The sequence below is a fragment of the Lynx canadensis genome, chromosome A2 (assembly GCF_007474595.2).
Source record: "Lynx canadensis isolate LIC74 chromosome A2, mLynCan4.pri.v2, whole genome shotgun sequence".
In the NCBI taxonomy this organism is placed as follows: Eukaryota; Metazoa; Chordata; class Mammalia; order Carnivora; family Felidae; genus Lynx; species Lynx canadensis.
In genome coordinates, this window is record NC_044304.2 from 86,616,812 (window position 1) to 86,630,265 (window position 13,454).

At 33.6% G+C, this 13,454-nt stretch overlaps 1 protein-coding gene across 1 annotated transcript in view; it reads right to left on the reverse strand.

Moving 5' to 3' along the window:
• Positions 1–13,454, reverse strand: part of PCLO (piccolo presynaptic cytomatrix protein) — a 421,831-nt gene that overhangs the window by 138,155 nt on the left and 270,222 nt on the right. Inside the window, 2 exon segments of the mRNA XM_030307861.1 lie at positions 4,936–5,026; positions 11,537–11,673. Coding sequence (XP_030163721.1) covers positions 4,936–5,026; positions 11,537–11,673 — 228 coding nt within the window.

Here is a 13,454-nt window from a genome sequence, read left to right on the forward strand (position 1 = left end):
ATGAAATGCCCAGAAAGGGCAGACTTAGATACTGAATGTAAATCTCCTGCCTGTGGCTGGAGCGTTGAAGGTTATCCACCTGCTAGCCGGCTCAAGGGAACTTTTTGTAATGACTGAAATGTTCTAACACAAGACTGTGGTGACGGTCACAACACTCCCTAAATACACTAAAAATAATTGATTTGTACACTTGTGCATTTGTACACTTACAAATGTGTACACACTTACAATGTGTACACTTATGTAAATTATGCCTTACTAAAGCTGTTTAAATAATAATAAAAAAGCTATCCATATTTGGTATTGCTACCATCTCGGATCCAAGGAGACCTGTTACATTTGTCTCTTGATTCTAAAAGCTCATAAAGATGGTAGACTAATGAAGAATAGAAGATGAGCCACGATTTTCACTGAAGATACTGCTGTCTTTTGAACCTAAACATATTTAGTGTTCTTCACTAGTACACTTGCTAATTAGTCTTTCTAGCCGTGCAGATGTAGCCAATCCATTATGGAACTATACATAAGCAAATTATCTTTTTTGAAATCAGAAGAATTTCTTTGGCTTGTTTGAAACAGCTGTGTTTCTAGAGCCATAAGATGGCTTTAAATAAAAAAGACAGACTCATTTCTTTAGCGTTACATTTTCTCCTTTTTTTTCCTGATAATTTCTAAGAGAAGGGGAAATAACATTTGTTGAGTGTATAGTAAGTACAGGATTTTGTGCTGGGTTCATTTGAAATTATGTGAGACACATAGAGTTGGTCTTATTTTACAGATGAGCAAATTTATTCTCAAAATTTAAATAAGCAATAGAGTTGAACTCTAACTCAGGTCTTTCTTCTAAAATTCACTATCTATTCTCTTCATTTTGTTGCCTTGTGTTTGGTTGAATAAAGACTTTCAAAACCATTATATAGTTGTTGATCACCACCTATATCTTTGAAGTTTACAGTTAATAAAGGATCTATTTTCTAAAAATTACAGATCATTTAATAGAAGATTGTATGCATGTATTTCTCTGTGCAAACATCACAAAAATATAAATAATGATGCATATATATACATGTGTGGACACACATATATGTATGTATAGGTATGAACAATAAAAGTTTTATAAATTCCATGACTTTGTCTCAGTTGTTCCTAAAATTCTATTGTAATAATTACTTGCATTTCAGATTTTACTACCAAATTATGAGAACATTTTAGATAATAGTCTGTGTTGTATTCATTCTATTACCCTTGCAATGAACACAACGTAAATCACACCAGGGGTGTTCGATCAGTAAATATTAACAAATAACTAAAAGTGCATCTAACATGAGATATAAAAACATTTGCAAAATATGTTTTATGTTGCATGACTTTTTATAGGAAGAACAAAAACTTATTTATAATTTTTTAAAATCTATATAAATATGATTAGCGTAATGGTTCTCAAACATTTTGGTTTTAATGAGCCATTTATACTCTTTGATACTACTGAGGACCTCAAAGAGATTTTGGTCCTATAAATTCCAGCTCTGTATATTTTCTGTATTATAGATTAAAGGTGAGAGTTTAAAACATTAATGAATGTAAACTAATAAACTCATTCTATGTTAAAATAATGACATTTTTGGTAAAAAATGACTATTTTAAAAATGGGACACTTAAGAGATGGGTGGTATTGCTTTACATTATTACAAATATGCCTAATATTGAGCTAACTGGAATACAGGTAAATTCTCATATTTGCTCTGTATATGGTCTGTTGTGATGCACACATCATGTAACCCCTAGAAAAAACTCTACTGCATATTCACAAGGAAATGAGAGTGCAAAGGCAAGTGTTTCTTAGAATTTACTATGAAAATAGTTTTGACTTTGTGGATTTCATGAAAGAATCTTGGGAACCATGAGGGTTTCCTGCTCATACTTTGGGAAACACACGGGAGAAACAATGAGAAAAACAAAACAAAACAAAACAAAAAAAACAAAAAAAACCCCAAAAAAACCCACACACTTTCTATTCTGGTCTCCTATTTTGAAATTATTTTTTATTACAAAAAATAAAAATATATTTTCTCTTTTTATGAGGTATACCTGTTTTGTATAATTCTTATAAAATATTTTAATGCTACTTCCAGTTAGAATGGTTTATTAAACTCTTATAGAAGATACACAGTACTTCTACTTTCAATGAGTTTCTATAACCAAGATGAAAATGCACTCATGGCCATTAGGCCCTCTGTTTGGGAGAACAGATACACTACTGTTCTCTTCACTCTTTTCTTGCTTACAACCTCATCTTATTTATAAAGGCATTTAAATTGTTAGTTTAGATAGCTTTTTCACCACTGATGAAGCTACTGGCCATTGCTCTTTTTCTCTAAATATGAAAAACAAACAGAAACTTAACATTTTTTTTATTATGGAAAATTGCATGCACATAAAACAAATACTGGAGGCCAATAATAAAACCCAGGGTGGTCAGTCTTCTAGCTCCAACCATTACCAAACCACAGTCAATATTTTTTCATCTATTCCTTCATCATTCTCCATGCAACTAATTTTGAAAGAAATCCCAAATATTGTTTCTTCTGGAGACATTTTAGTATGTATCTCAAAAAAATATGCCCTTAACATTAACGTAAAAATGGTACAACATAGCTAAAAAATGACAGTAAATCCTTAATATCACCAAAAGTTTAGTCAAGCAAAACAGGCTTTTGGTTGAGTGGCATACAGCAAGCAGAGAGATTAGCCTATCTGATTGGCACAAATGCTCTGCCTAAGGGCTTGCCTGCCACTGGCTTAGACCTTCTGGGCATTGTTTGCTAAAGAAGTCATTTCTCACTCCAGTTGTGCATATACCTGTACTTAAATCCCTTTGAGGTACTGAGGACTTACTTAAAAACAAAACGAGCTGTTTCAGAACATTTAATTTACTATGAGATCATTCTATCCAAGGACACATGGAAAATATATTCAGTAGTAATTAATGCAGGGAAATAGAATAGGGAAAATATTTTTACTTTCGTATTAGGTAAATATCAAAAGGAAAGGGGCATGCAGAGAGATGATACACTATACTACTAGTAAGTGTATTGTTCAAAGCAATGATTCTTGCTTCTCATTTCTTAAAATCTATATACAGAGGAAACCGAATTTAGCTTTCAGACTAGAATATTTACAACGAGATATCAACCGTTATTATTTCTTTTTTATATTTAAAGCTTTTTTTCCTAATTGTGGTAAAGGAAAGCAAATTAAACCAATGAGTTACAAAAGACAAATACTAAGGTTGAGGGAATGATTAATACAGCATAAAAGTAAGAATATGGCTAGAAAAAAGATACATTAATATAGAGTTTTGATGATTTAGTAAACCAGTTTGAAGATTTCTGTTGCTGGCAGTGGAAAAAATTTTGGCATTGCTGGGAAGCACTATGTTGTTTTGCTTTATGAGCTGGAGGGAACTGAAATAGTCTGCAGAAGTAACTATTCCATAGAGTTATTCCACAGTAATTATTCCAATCCACAGAGCCCATGGATTTTAAAACTCACCCTTGGGACTTTCATCACTACTTAAAATACTGTGTGTATGCAGTGAAACTATGGAAGTTTAAATTATCTGTCTCTGATAGGAGAAAAATTACCAATCTTAAAAGGCAACAACATTAGATTCCTAATCGATTCATTCTCTATGAAAATAAAGAGAGTAAAGTTGCTCAAAGTAAAACCTGTTCCACATCCACATGCTCCATGGTCTAAAATGTGCAAGGAACAATAGCAAGTGAACAGATAAAAAAATACCTGTTTTTGTCCTTTGTTGTATCAGTCCTTAAAGAGAAAAAAAAAAAAAACCCTCCAGCACATATACCATGTTAGATATATCACCTATACATATACTTATATATATGTATATATGAACATCTATATTTATGAATATTTTCTGTTGATATACAGTGTCTATATATACAAGGAATATACTTGAGGGAGAATATAGGTACTGTTCATCTTTCAAAAAGTCATTAACTTTGACGGAATTTATATTTAGTCTCAAAGATTTAAACAAAAATTTTAAATTTGTAACATAAAACTTCCATCATCTTTCAGAAGCATCTAGGTCATGAAACACGAATGCAAAACTACCACACTGGGGAGATGAAGGAAGCATGACAACTAAAGGCAATTTGGAATCTGGATTGGATCTTGGACCAGAAAAAAAGAAAAAAAAAAAATTTAGTGGGTCAGAAGGGAAACTCAAAAACTAGATAAGGCTTGTAGATATTTTAATAGCATCATATTAATGTTAACTTTCTGGTTTCGATATCTTATTGTGATTAGGTAGATGTTAACATTAGGGAAACTAGGTAAAGGACGGGCAGAAGAAGTGACTGTACTATTTTCTGGGGGGCCCAGGATTTTGTAGGAATCTAACATTATTTCAAAATAAAAACCTTTAGAAATGCGTCCTAAGCCTTGGTTTACATAAGAACACAAACAAGCAAACAAACAAAAACTCAGGAAATTGATAATGTTCAAAGTGACAAGGCAGAGGGGGATTTATTCCTTAGAAGAATCAGAGGCAGTTCCCTATTTCCTGTAAAAGAATGTTTTACAGTTCTAAAACCAGTCACCATTTTGCTCAATAGGGAAATAATCATGGAGTATTATAATGCCATGTATGTTTTGAAAATGCAATTAATGAAAAAAAAATGACCTAAAGACATACCAATCAGTAACGTGTCATATTAATGACTGTGCCGTTACAGTCTTTTATGTTCAAGTGCATAGTCTGCTTAGTTTTGGAAATTCTCCCAAAACACAATCTTTGACATAAAAAGCAGTGTCTTCTAAAATTTGGGAAGCCATCTAAGCTGAAACCCAAATACATGTCCCAGTCTCACATTAAAATAAAAAATTAGGTCATTTGATTTCCCTTACCTGAAACTGTGTGATCCTTAGAGTCTCTTGTTATTTTTATCCTTGCGTGAGGAAAGATGTAGTGCACAGTCTTCCCGTTCATCTGTATAATCTAAGACATATATGTGATAAGGTGAAAAATCAATGTTTAAAGACAAAGTGTAATATACAGGATTAGACTTGTTTTTTAAGTGTGTTGGTTTAGTTAATAAAAGATTTCATTATCTGTTTCCCCTTGGCAAATGAGATTTCTGAAACCAAACAAATTAGTGAATGCAACCTGTGTCTTCTGTTTTATGGAACTTGGCTTCTAAATGAGATTTGTGAAATAATGAAAGATAAAAACAGTGAAATATTTGCTCATATCTGCCTTAATAGGATTTTATTAGGATGAAATCTTCTATCACCTTGGAAAAATGTGAACGAAATTACAAACAAAATTAAGTTTACTAAAGAAGTTTAAGAAGTGCCTGAGTGGCTCAGTTAAGCTTCTGACTCTTGATCTCATGGATCGATTCATGAGATGAGTCCCACGTGGGGCTCTGAACTGACAGCACGGAGCCTGCTTGGGATTGTCACTCTCCTCTCTTTCTCTGCACCAACCCCCAACCCTCTTCCCTGGCTGAGCACACACATGTACTCTCTCAAAATTAACAAATAAACATTAACAAAAAAAGAAGAAGTGTGTGAGAGTACTGAACCAAAATATTAAATAGAATTTAGAACTCAAGAGAGGTTGACTTTGTGAGGAAGGGTCTTTGAATACTCGAGTGGTTTTAATGTGTAAATCCAGATGTAAGAATGTTAGAATTCTATCGCTAGAATTTTACATATTAAAAGTAACATATGCATTGAAAACTGCAAGCTTAAATTATAGCCTTTTGCTTTTATTCTCTTTAGGAAAGAATAAGCTTAATCAGGTTTCTGATGAACAGAAAACATTCCCCAAACAACAGCAGAATCCTGTGGAGTCCAGGAATAGTATATGATTTCTTCAAAGTAAAACTGAAATGTTGTCTGCAAGATAATAAACCTATTATGGTAAGTATAATCAGTTAACCTAAGTAATGCATACTACCATAACTTTGTAAACTAATGAAAGCCTTATTTATTGGGCGAACTGGGTGGCTCAGTCACTTAAGCAACAGTCCTTGATTTTGGCTCCGGTCATGATCTCATCGTTCCTGAGCGGGAGTTCCATGTCGGGTTCTGTGCTGACAGCAGGAACCTGCTTGGGACTCTCTCTCCTCTTTCTCTGTCCCTTCCCCTGCTCATGTGCTCTCTCTCTCTCTCTCTCTTTCTCTAAGAATAAATTAAAAACATTTAAAAAAGAAAACCTCATTTATTTTCATGGAAAAAAAGAGTCTATACATTTTCCTTTTTTCTTCCTGTCTTGTTTCCTCTGTGTCAGTCTCTGTCTACCTCTCTCTCCTTTCTTCTTCACTCTTAACTTCTCTCCTCTGCGTTTCTTACTCCCCCCACCCTTCATCTTTTCTCTTTCCACTTCTGTTCTTTCACTTCCCTCAATCCACATTTAAAGATCTTCATTTTTTTTTTTTTACTAAAAATTAAACCATGTGCATTGAAAATTCTACAACTATTAGATATACATGAATCTTGGTTTGATACTGTAGATAAGCAAAACTGGTATTATTTTACTTTATTTTAAATTTCTTTAATTTCATGTTTTATTTAACAACCATCTTAAAAAGTCACGTTTTCCACTTGGTCAAAAATAAAGTAGGAAGACACATTTTCACCTTTTGTTACTCTTTCCAAATCTCTAGACTAGGGAGAGTTGGATGTAATCTCAATGCATTTGTTGCACAGCTAGGAGACAAGTAGGATTTTCCAAAATTTTCCCCAGAATTTTATCAGCTAACAATGATCACCTTCTAAATTGTACCTATGATGATGTTAGTAGAGGGGATGTTAGCATCTTCATTTCTTTTTTTTTTTTTTTAATTTTTTTTCAACGTTTATTTATTTTTTTTTGAGACAGAGACAGAGCATGAACGGGGGAGGGGCAGAGAGAGAGGGAGACACAGAATCGGAAACAGGCTCCAGGCTCTGAGCCATCAGCCCAGAGCCTGACGCGGGGCTCGAACTCACGGACCGCGAGATCGTGACCTGGCTGAAGTCGGACGCTTAACCGACTGCGCCACCCAGGCGCCCCTGCATCTTCATTTCTATAAAATGTTGCTTTCAGAACATCTCCTAACACCTCATATAGTTTCAGAGACTGTCTCTAACAGCACCACAAACTCACTTAATAAATCAAAAACATAAAACTGCCATAATTATGATCAATGTGACCAAAAATGTGTAGAAAAGCAGTGGTATCTATCTCCCATGTATGAACTAGTTGAATCTTAGCTTTTCCCTAAGCACTGCAGGTGAGTGTTCAGAGTTCCCCAGGAGATGGAGTTTCAGGGGACATGTTGCTTCTGTCAAATAGGAGTAGGAGCAAGATGTGAAGCACTGCCCACACCTCTCTCCCAGAGTCTGGTCTCTGGCCTTGTCTTTTGGTGATTCTGCACTGAAAGAACTATCATCTTTATGCCTCCCAGCAAAAGGATAATTCTTCCTTCCTACACATATTCTCATGAATAACTGAGCCTTCAAACTTATGAAATGATAACAGTTGCGTTAACATATCTGCTATTCACAGAGACATTCATCCTTTCCCTCTCTTAAGCACCATGCATGCAAGCTGCAGGGATGAGAGCATCCTTCTTGTGTTCCAAGGACTGTGCTAGGCCCTGTGGTGTATCAAATCGAGAGCCCCTGCTCTCTGGGAGCTCTCAGCCTGTGACATAATGCCTGCAAAACCATTGGAGCACAAGGGAAGAACACTTGCCCCAATTTGTGGGGAGGTGGTGGTGGTGTGAGAGAAGTCTTCTTGTAAGACAGGACATGGAGACCTAACTGATGAGTAGAGTTCGACAAGGAACGAGAAGAGAAAGAGTACTCAGGGAGAGGGAACAAGACATCCAAAGGCCCCGAATGTAAGGGAGGGTGGCTTCTGCAGAAGAGTTTAATGTACCTCAATATTGCAGTTGCATGAGGATTGCAGAAGACACGTGTATTAGTGCAGAACGTGGAGGCAGCTGGCATTAGTCAGGAAGTGCTGACCTTTATACTCACCCTGTGAGGGCTATTAGCCCTATTTCGAGATGATGTAAAGAAGGAAAATCCATATTTGTTTCCTTTCAAAGTGTGTATGTGTATATATATATATATAAATACATACATATATATATGTATGTATATATATATATATAAATACATACATATATATGTATTTATATATATATACACACACAAAGTATATATATTTATATATATATTCAAAGTATATATATTTACATATATATATACAAAGTATATATATATTTATATATATTCAAAGTATACATATATTTAAATATATATATATTTAAATAATCATATGATTTTGAGTTTAATAAACATTCAGAAAAAGTTTTCTGGGTGTCTCTTGAATTTTTACATAAGATATTTTTAAAAAAGCAGAAAAATTCATTTTGCACTAGTCAGTCTGGGTTTATTACTTCGCCTCCAGAGCATTTTATGGGTATAGATTCTTGTTATGCATACGTTGCCAAATACAAGCATTCAGCTTTATTAGTACCAAGAGCTCAATATTACCTTTTTATGATTACAGATGCAAACAAATGAATAAAATGAGAATGCCATTGGGGTATTCTCTCTAGACCAAAATACAGTTATGGTGACTTAATGACAAAGAGTATTTGAAGATAAATATTAAAGCCAAAACACATTAATTTTGCACTTCATGCAAATGTAATCGAAGCATATGTTGTGTTCTATGTAACTTCTGTGGAGAAAAAAACTATAAGGAAATCAAAGCAATTAGTGTCACACTATTTGTTACTTTGTTACATATTTGTTACTTGATTGGAGGAGGTTGAAGATTATAATCTGGAAAAGGCACAAAATGGTATCTGGGGGGCAGACAACTTTCTCTTCCTTGGTCTGTATATTGATTATATGGCTGTGCACTTTATAACTAGTTTATAATTCTGTATATTTGTGGTTTTGGTAACTACATATGTAGGTTTTCATTTGTATGTTAGACATCAAAATTAAAAAATGCAATAAACTGGGGTGCCTTGGTGGCTAAATCAGTTAAGCATCCAACTCTTGATTTCGGCCAACGTCACGATCTCACAGTTCATGAGTTTGAGCTCCATGTCTGGCTCTGTGCTGACAGTGCAGAGCCTGTTTGGGATTCTCTCTCCATTTCTCTCTGCCCCTACCCTGCCCATGCTCTCTCTCCCTCTCTTGTACTCTCTCTCTCTTTCAAAATAATGAAATAAATTTTTAAAAATGTAATAAATCTATAAATGTAAAAAAAATAACTTTTAACACAAAAATACACATTACTTTATTACATTTACCTATAAATAATTCTAACAAAGACCCTCACATTTTCTACTTTATAAAAAACAGTAAGAAATTCATGAAATGATTCTTAAATATACTCTCTCTGCTTAATTTTGGCATTATATGGGTTTATAAATATATTTTGTTTAAACAGGATGCATTATGTCCTCAGTGCATTTAAATCATTAATAGGCAGATGTTAGTAACAGAAAATTAAAATTAAACTGTACTACTAGGGTTATTAATGTTTCATCTACATACAATAGAATTGAGGTGGACATAGATTACGTTAAAATGTATCCTCCAAGAATATTGGTTGAATAAATTAGTTGGCCAAGACTATTCGAAGCATTCATGGAAATAGTAGTGTCGGGAAATAATTATATAGAAGTTATTTTCTAGCTCTGTAGTTTATATATTTCATCTTATTAAGATTTCTTTAAAGGATTTGTGCTTTCAGTGATCTGATGTAGGTTTACGGGAAATACTAAACTTCAAAGAAACAAATGAGACAGGGAAGATATAAAAAGTAAGTCATTATAAGAGAGAAACTCATAGTAAAATATATTCAAGAAGTTAGTTTCAGCTGACAGATTATTTTCATAACTGCAGATAAAAAGAGTTAAGTTTATACGTCATAAACATGTCCAGAATGAGTTTATTAATTTTTCTTGCTCTCCAACCTGTTCTATTTGGTGAGATTGAACTCCAGCTATATATACAATTTTAATAATAACAAGGTAAGCTAAGAAAAGTATATGTCAATTACCTGATACATTTTAATGAAGTAGAAAGAAATGGAAGTATATAGACATGTATATAGAGGTAAACACAATCCTAACACAAAACCTTTCTTAAAAATATTTATTTACATATTTATTTATTTACAGTAAGTGTGTTCCTTAATGCCTTTATCCTGTTTGACCCATCAACTCATCCATGGTTACCAGAGGAGAGGTGGGTGGGAGATGGATCTAAGCCAAATCTTATCAAATATATCAGAAACAGTAAAATAATATTTATAATATAAAAAGAAGAATCCCAAGATTTCTAGAAAATATATATAAAACCAAACAGAACAAAATTTGGAGATCCAGAAGTCCTATTTAGCAGCAAGAAATTTATCCATGAAAACTGAAATTGCTTTGGAAGAAGTAAAATTTGAGTATAGATATTATCTTTTCAATAGTACGTATATGGGCAAAGTCATCTTTTTTATACTTTAATGTAACAAACATTGAAGTAAGGTACAGTAAGTTCATATGGTTTACCTTTGCCATTCAAAATAATTGTCTTCTATATCAAAGAATCACTAATCTGACAAGATGGTTTAGGAATTAATAATGTATATGAAATAAGTCAACTGGTTCTTCTGTGGTTATTTTAATGATTATGGGTACACAGTCTGAAAATATCTATCTTTTAAGGGAATTGATTTAAAACCATTGGGCTTAACACAGGAGTCTCCTTCAATTTATCCAAATGTTGATCTCCTAAGTGTCTCTCAAAATTCATACAAACATCACCTCATTGGTTCTAAAGTGAATATGGACATGCATTTTGGTATCATATTTATCTAATTGTGAAGTTTATCTCTAAGTTTAATTCCATCTATAAATAGATATTAATGAATATTATCTACTTTATGCGTTTTTCTGATGATAAAATACAAAGATAATATAAAATAAATATGTCCATATAATAGACTCTAAAATATAAATTCTCCTCTTTCCCAAGTGAAGCTTTCCCTGTCCCAGCTGACCTGGTTTGGTCCACTCCCTTAATTGCTATATTTCTTAACACCTGAACACACTGTTATTGGAAAGCACTGAAATTATCCACACCAATTTTACCCAATATTCCGTAAATTCTTTAGGAGCTACATGTATTCTCCTTGTATACCAGTGTTGGGTAGGTTGTACAAACTTAATTATCTTTTGGAGGATTGAATCACTTAAATTGCCCAGTCATTGCTGCAAAGTCAATAGCCATGGGTGATTCAATAAGGTACTTAGTACTTTAAGTTACTGGAAAAACAATTTTTTTTATGAAGACTGACCGAAGTCCCACGCATTTTAGGATAAATGCTGAGACCGTTCTAGGATGATTGCTTGATTGATTGATGGCATAATTTTTCTTTTTTTAATTGCAGTGGGGGATAAATCTAAAAGAGATTGCTCAATACAGCACTTACTTGCTCTTGATGTTGACTAAGTGGTCTAGAGTGGACCAATCTTTCTGGCAGTTTGCGATCCAGACCATGTCCATTTTCCAAACGAGACTCCCTGGGTTTGTCAAACCAATCTGTTTCTTCACGACGCAGATGATAGGCTTTGGAGACCAAGGAAATATCAAACATTGCAACCACAACTAATACAGATGATAGAGGACAGAAGATGCTCTGAAGTACCAACATGCTCCAGGCTTGTTAGCCATTCATGCATTTCAAATACAACTCCCAGAAGGATGAGAAAAATCATTTCCAACACTATGATAAAAATTTTGTACCATGGAGTAACTTAGAAAAAAAATAATGTACACACCTGTTCAAACTCTCAGGGAAAATAAAATAAAATTTTAAATGAGGAGAAGAAATTTTGATAGTGACTGAATCAATGAACAAGTGAGTATGCCTCAGAAGTGATTTTATTCAACCTCAACCCTTTAGTTTCTACTTTCTCACCTCTCCCCCACTACCTCCACCTATCGCTAACATCTAAGGAAAATGTCTTCCTTCAGTACAGAAGATTCTGTCACTTTCCCACTATTGTATCAACCACTACTATGTGGCTTCTGGCTTTGAAAACCAAGTGAATGTTTTTGAAAACATGACATTTCTATGACATTCAATAAATAAATGAAACATTTATTTCTAAGAGGATCCCAGACACTACTGTTAGGAACATGCGTGCCATACTCACCTGGTAACCTACTGTTAAAATATATTTACAATTTTTTATTAAAATTAAATAATTATTTTCCATGCAGTCACAGATTTAGGAATTCGACTGAAGAGCTGATTGACTGCTTTCTATATTTATAATGTGGCAAAACTTGACATCTTAAAATACTGTTTGAAATGCAACCACATTTAAGTACATAATAATTTTAAATTTTTCAGCCCATTCAGTTCTTGGTAATTCCACGGTCTTTTAAAGCTATTATTTGGTGCCCCCAAGTCCCATTTTACCTAATACATAGAATCTGACTTCATTTAAAGTTTTATTCTTTGCAAAAAGATCCCTAATTTGTAAAAGGGTATCTGGAAATACACTGTTGTTTCCTAAACGGCAGATGGAGCAGTCTTTCTCAAGTTCTCGTGCTGAAAGATTCGTTGATGGTGCTATAAACTTAGGCTTTCTATAAATTCTAGCATCTACAATGCTGTACTTTTGAGTTCTACCAACTCCTCATAGTTTCCTTTTTCTGTCTACATCCTTGATTGTCCTCTCTTCAAAAACTTCTCAACACTTTTTTTTTCCCCCCAATTTCCATTACATCTTTGCTGGTAGGACTGGCAACCCAATAGCATATATACCACTACTCACCTCCAGACCTCCTGTGATCGGGGTCCTGTGGTCACCTCCTGTGATTAACCATAGCATTTACCCTCAATAAGTATGATGACTGATGATGTGTCATAATTTAGTCAGTCTTCAATTTGAGGAAATCCAATGTTACATACCTGGTATGTGGCTGTATATGTGCTTGTCTGATCTCTAATAGGAGGTTCTAAGCTGCTTGAGGATAAGGCTTTTTCTTTTTTCCCCTCTCTCAACACTAAAACAATGCCTTCTAAATGCCATAAAATAGAACACGTGTTTGGGAGATGAATTAAATAGAAATATTAATCATCAACTAAAGAAAGAAGTTAAATGTCCTAATTATGATACAAACATTAAAAAATAAATGTTAATTTGGCCCTTGAACTTCATTAACAGTTACACAAACTTTACTCACAAACTCCTTGATAATATTATGGTTTTTAATAGTTTTAATTTTACACTAAAAAACTAAACTTATGAAAAAAATATTTAATATGAGTCATTTGATAAGCAAATACCAAACAAAATTATAAGTTAATCATTGGTCTCTATACACTAGATTATCCC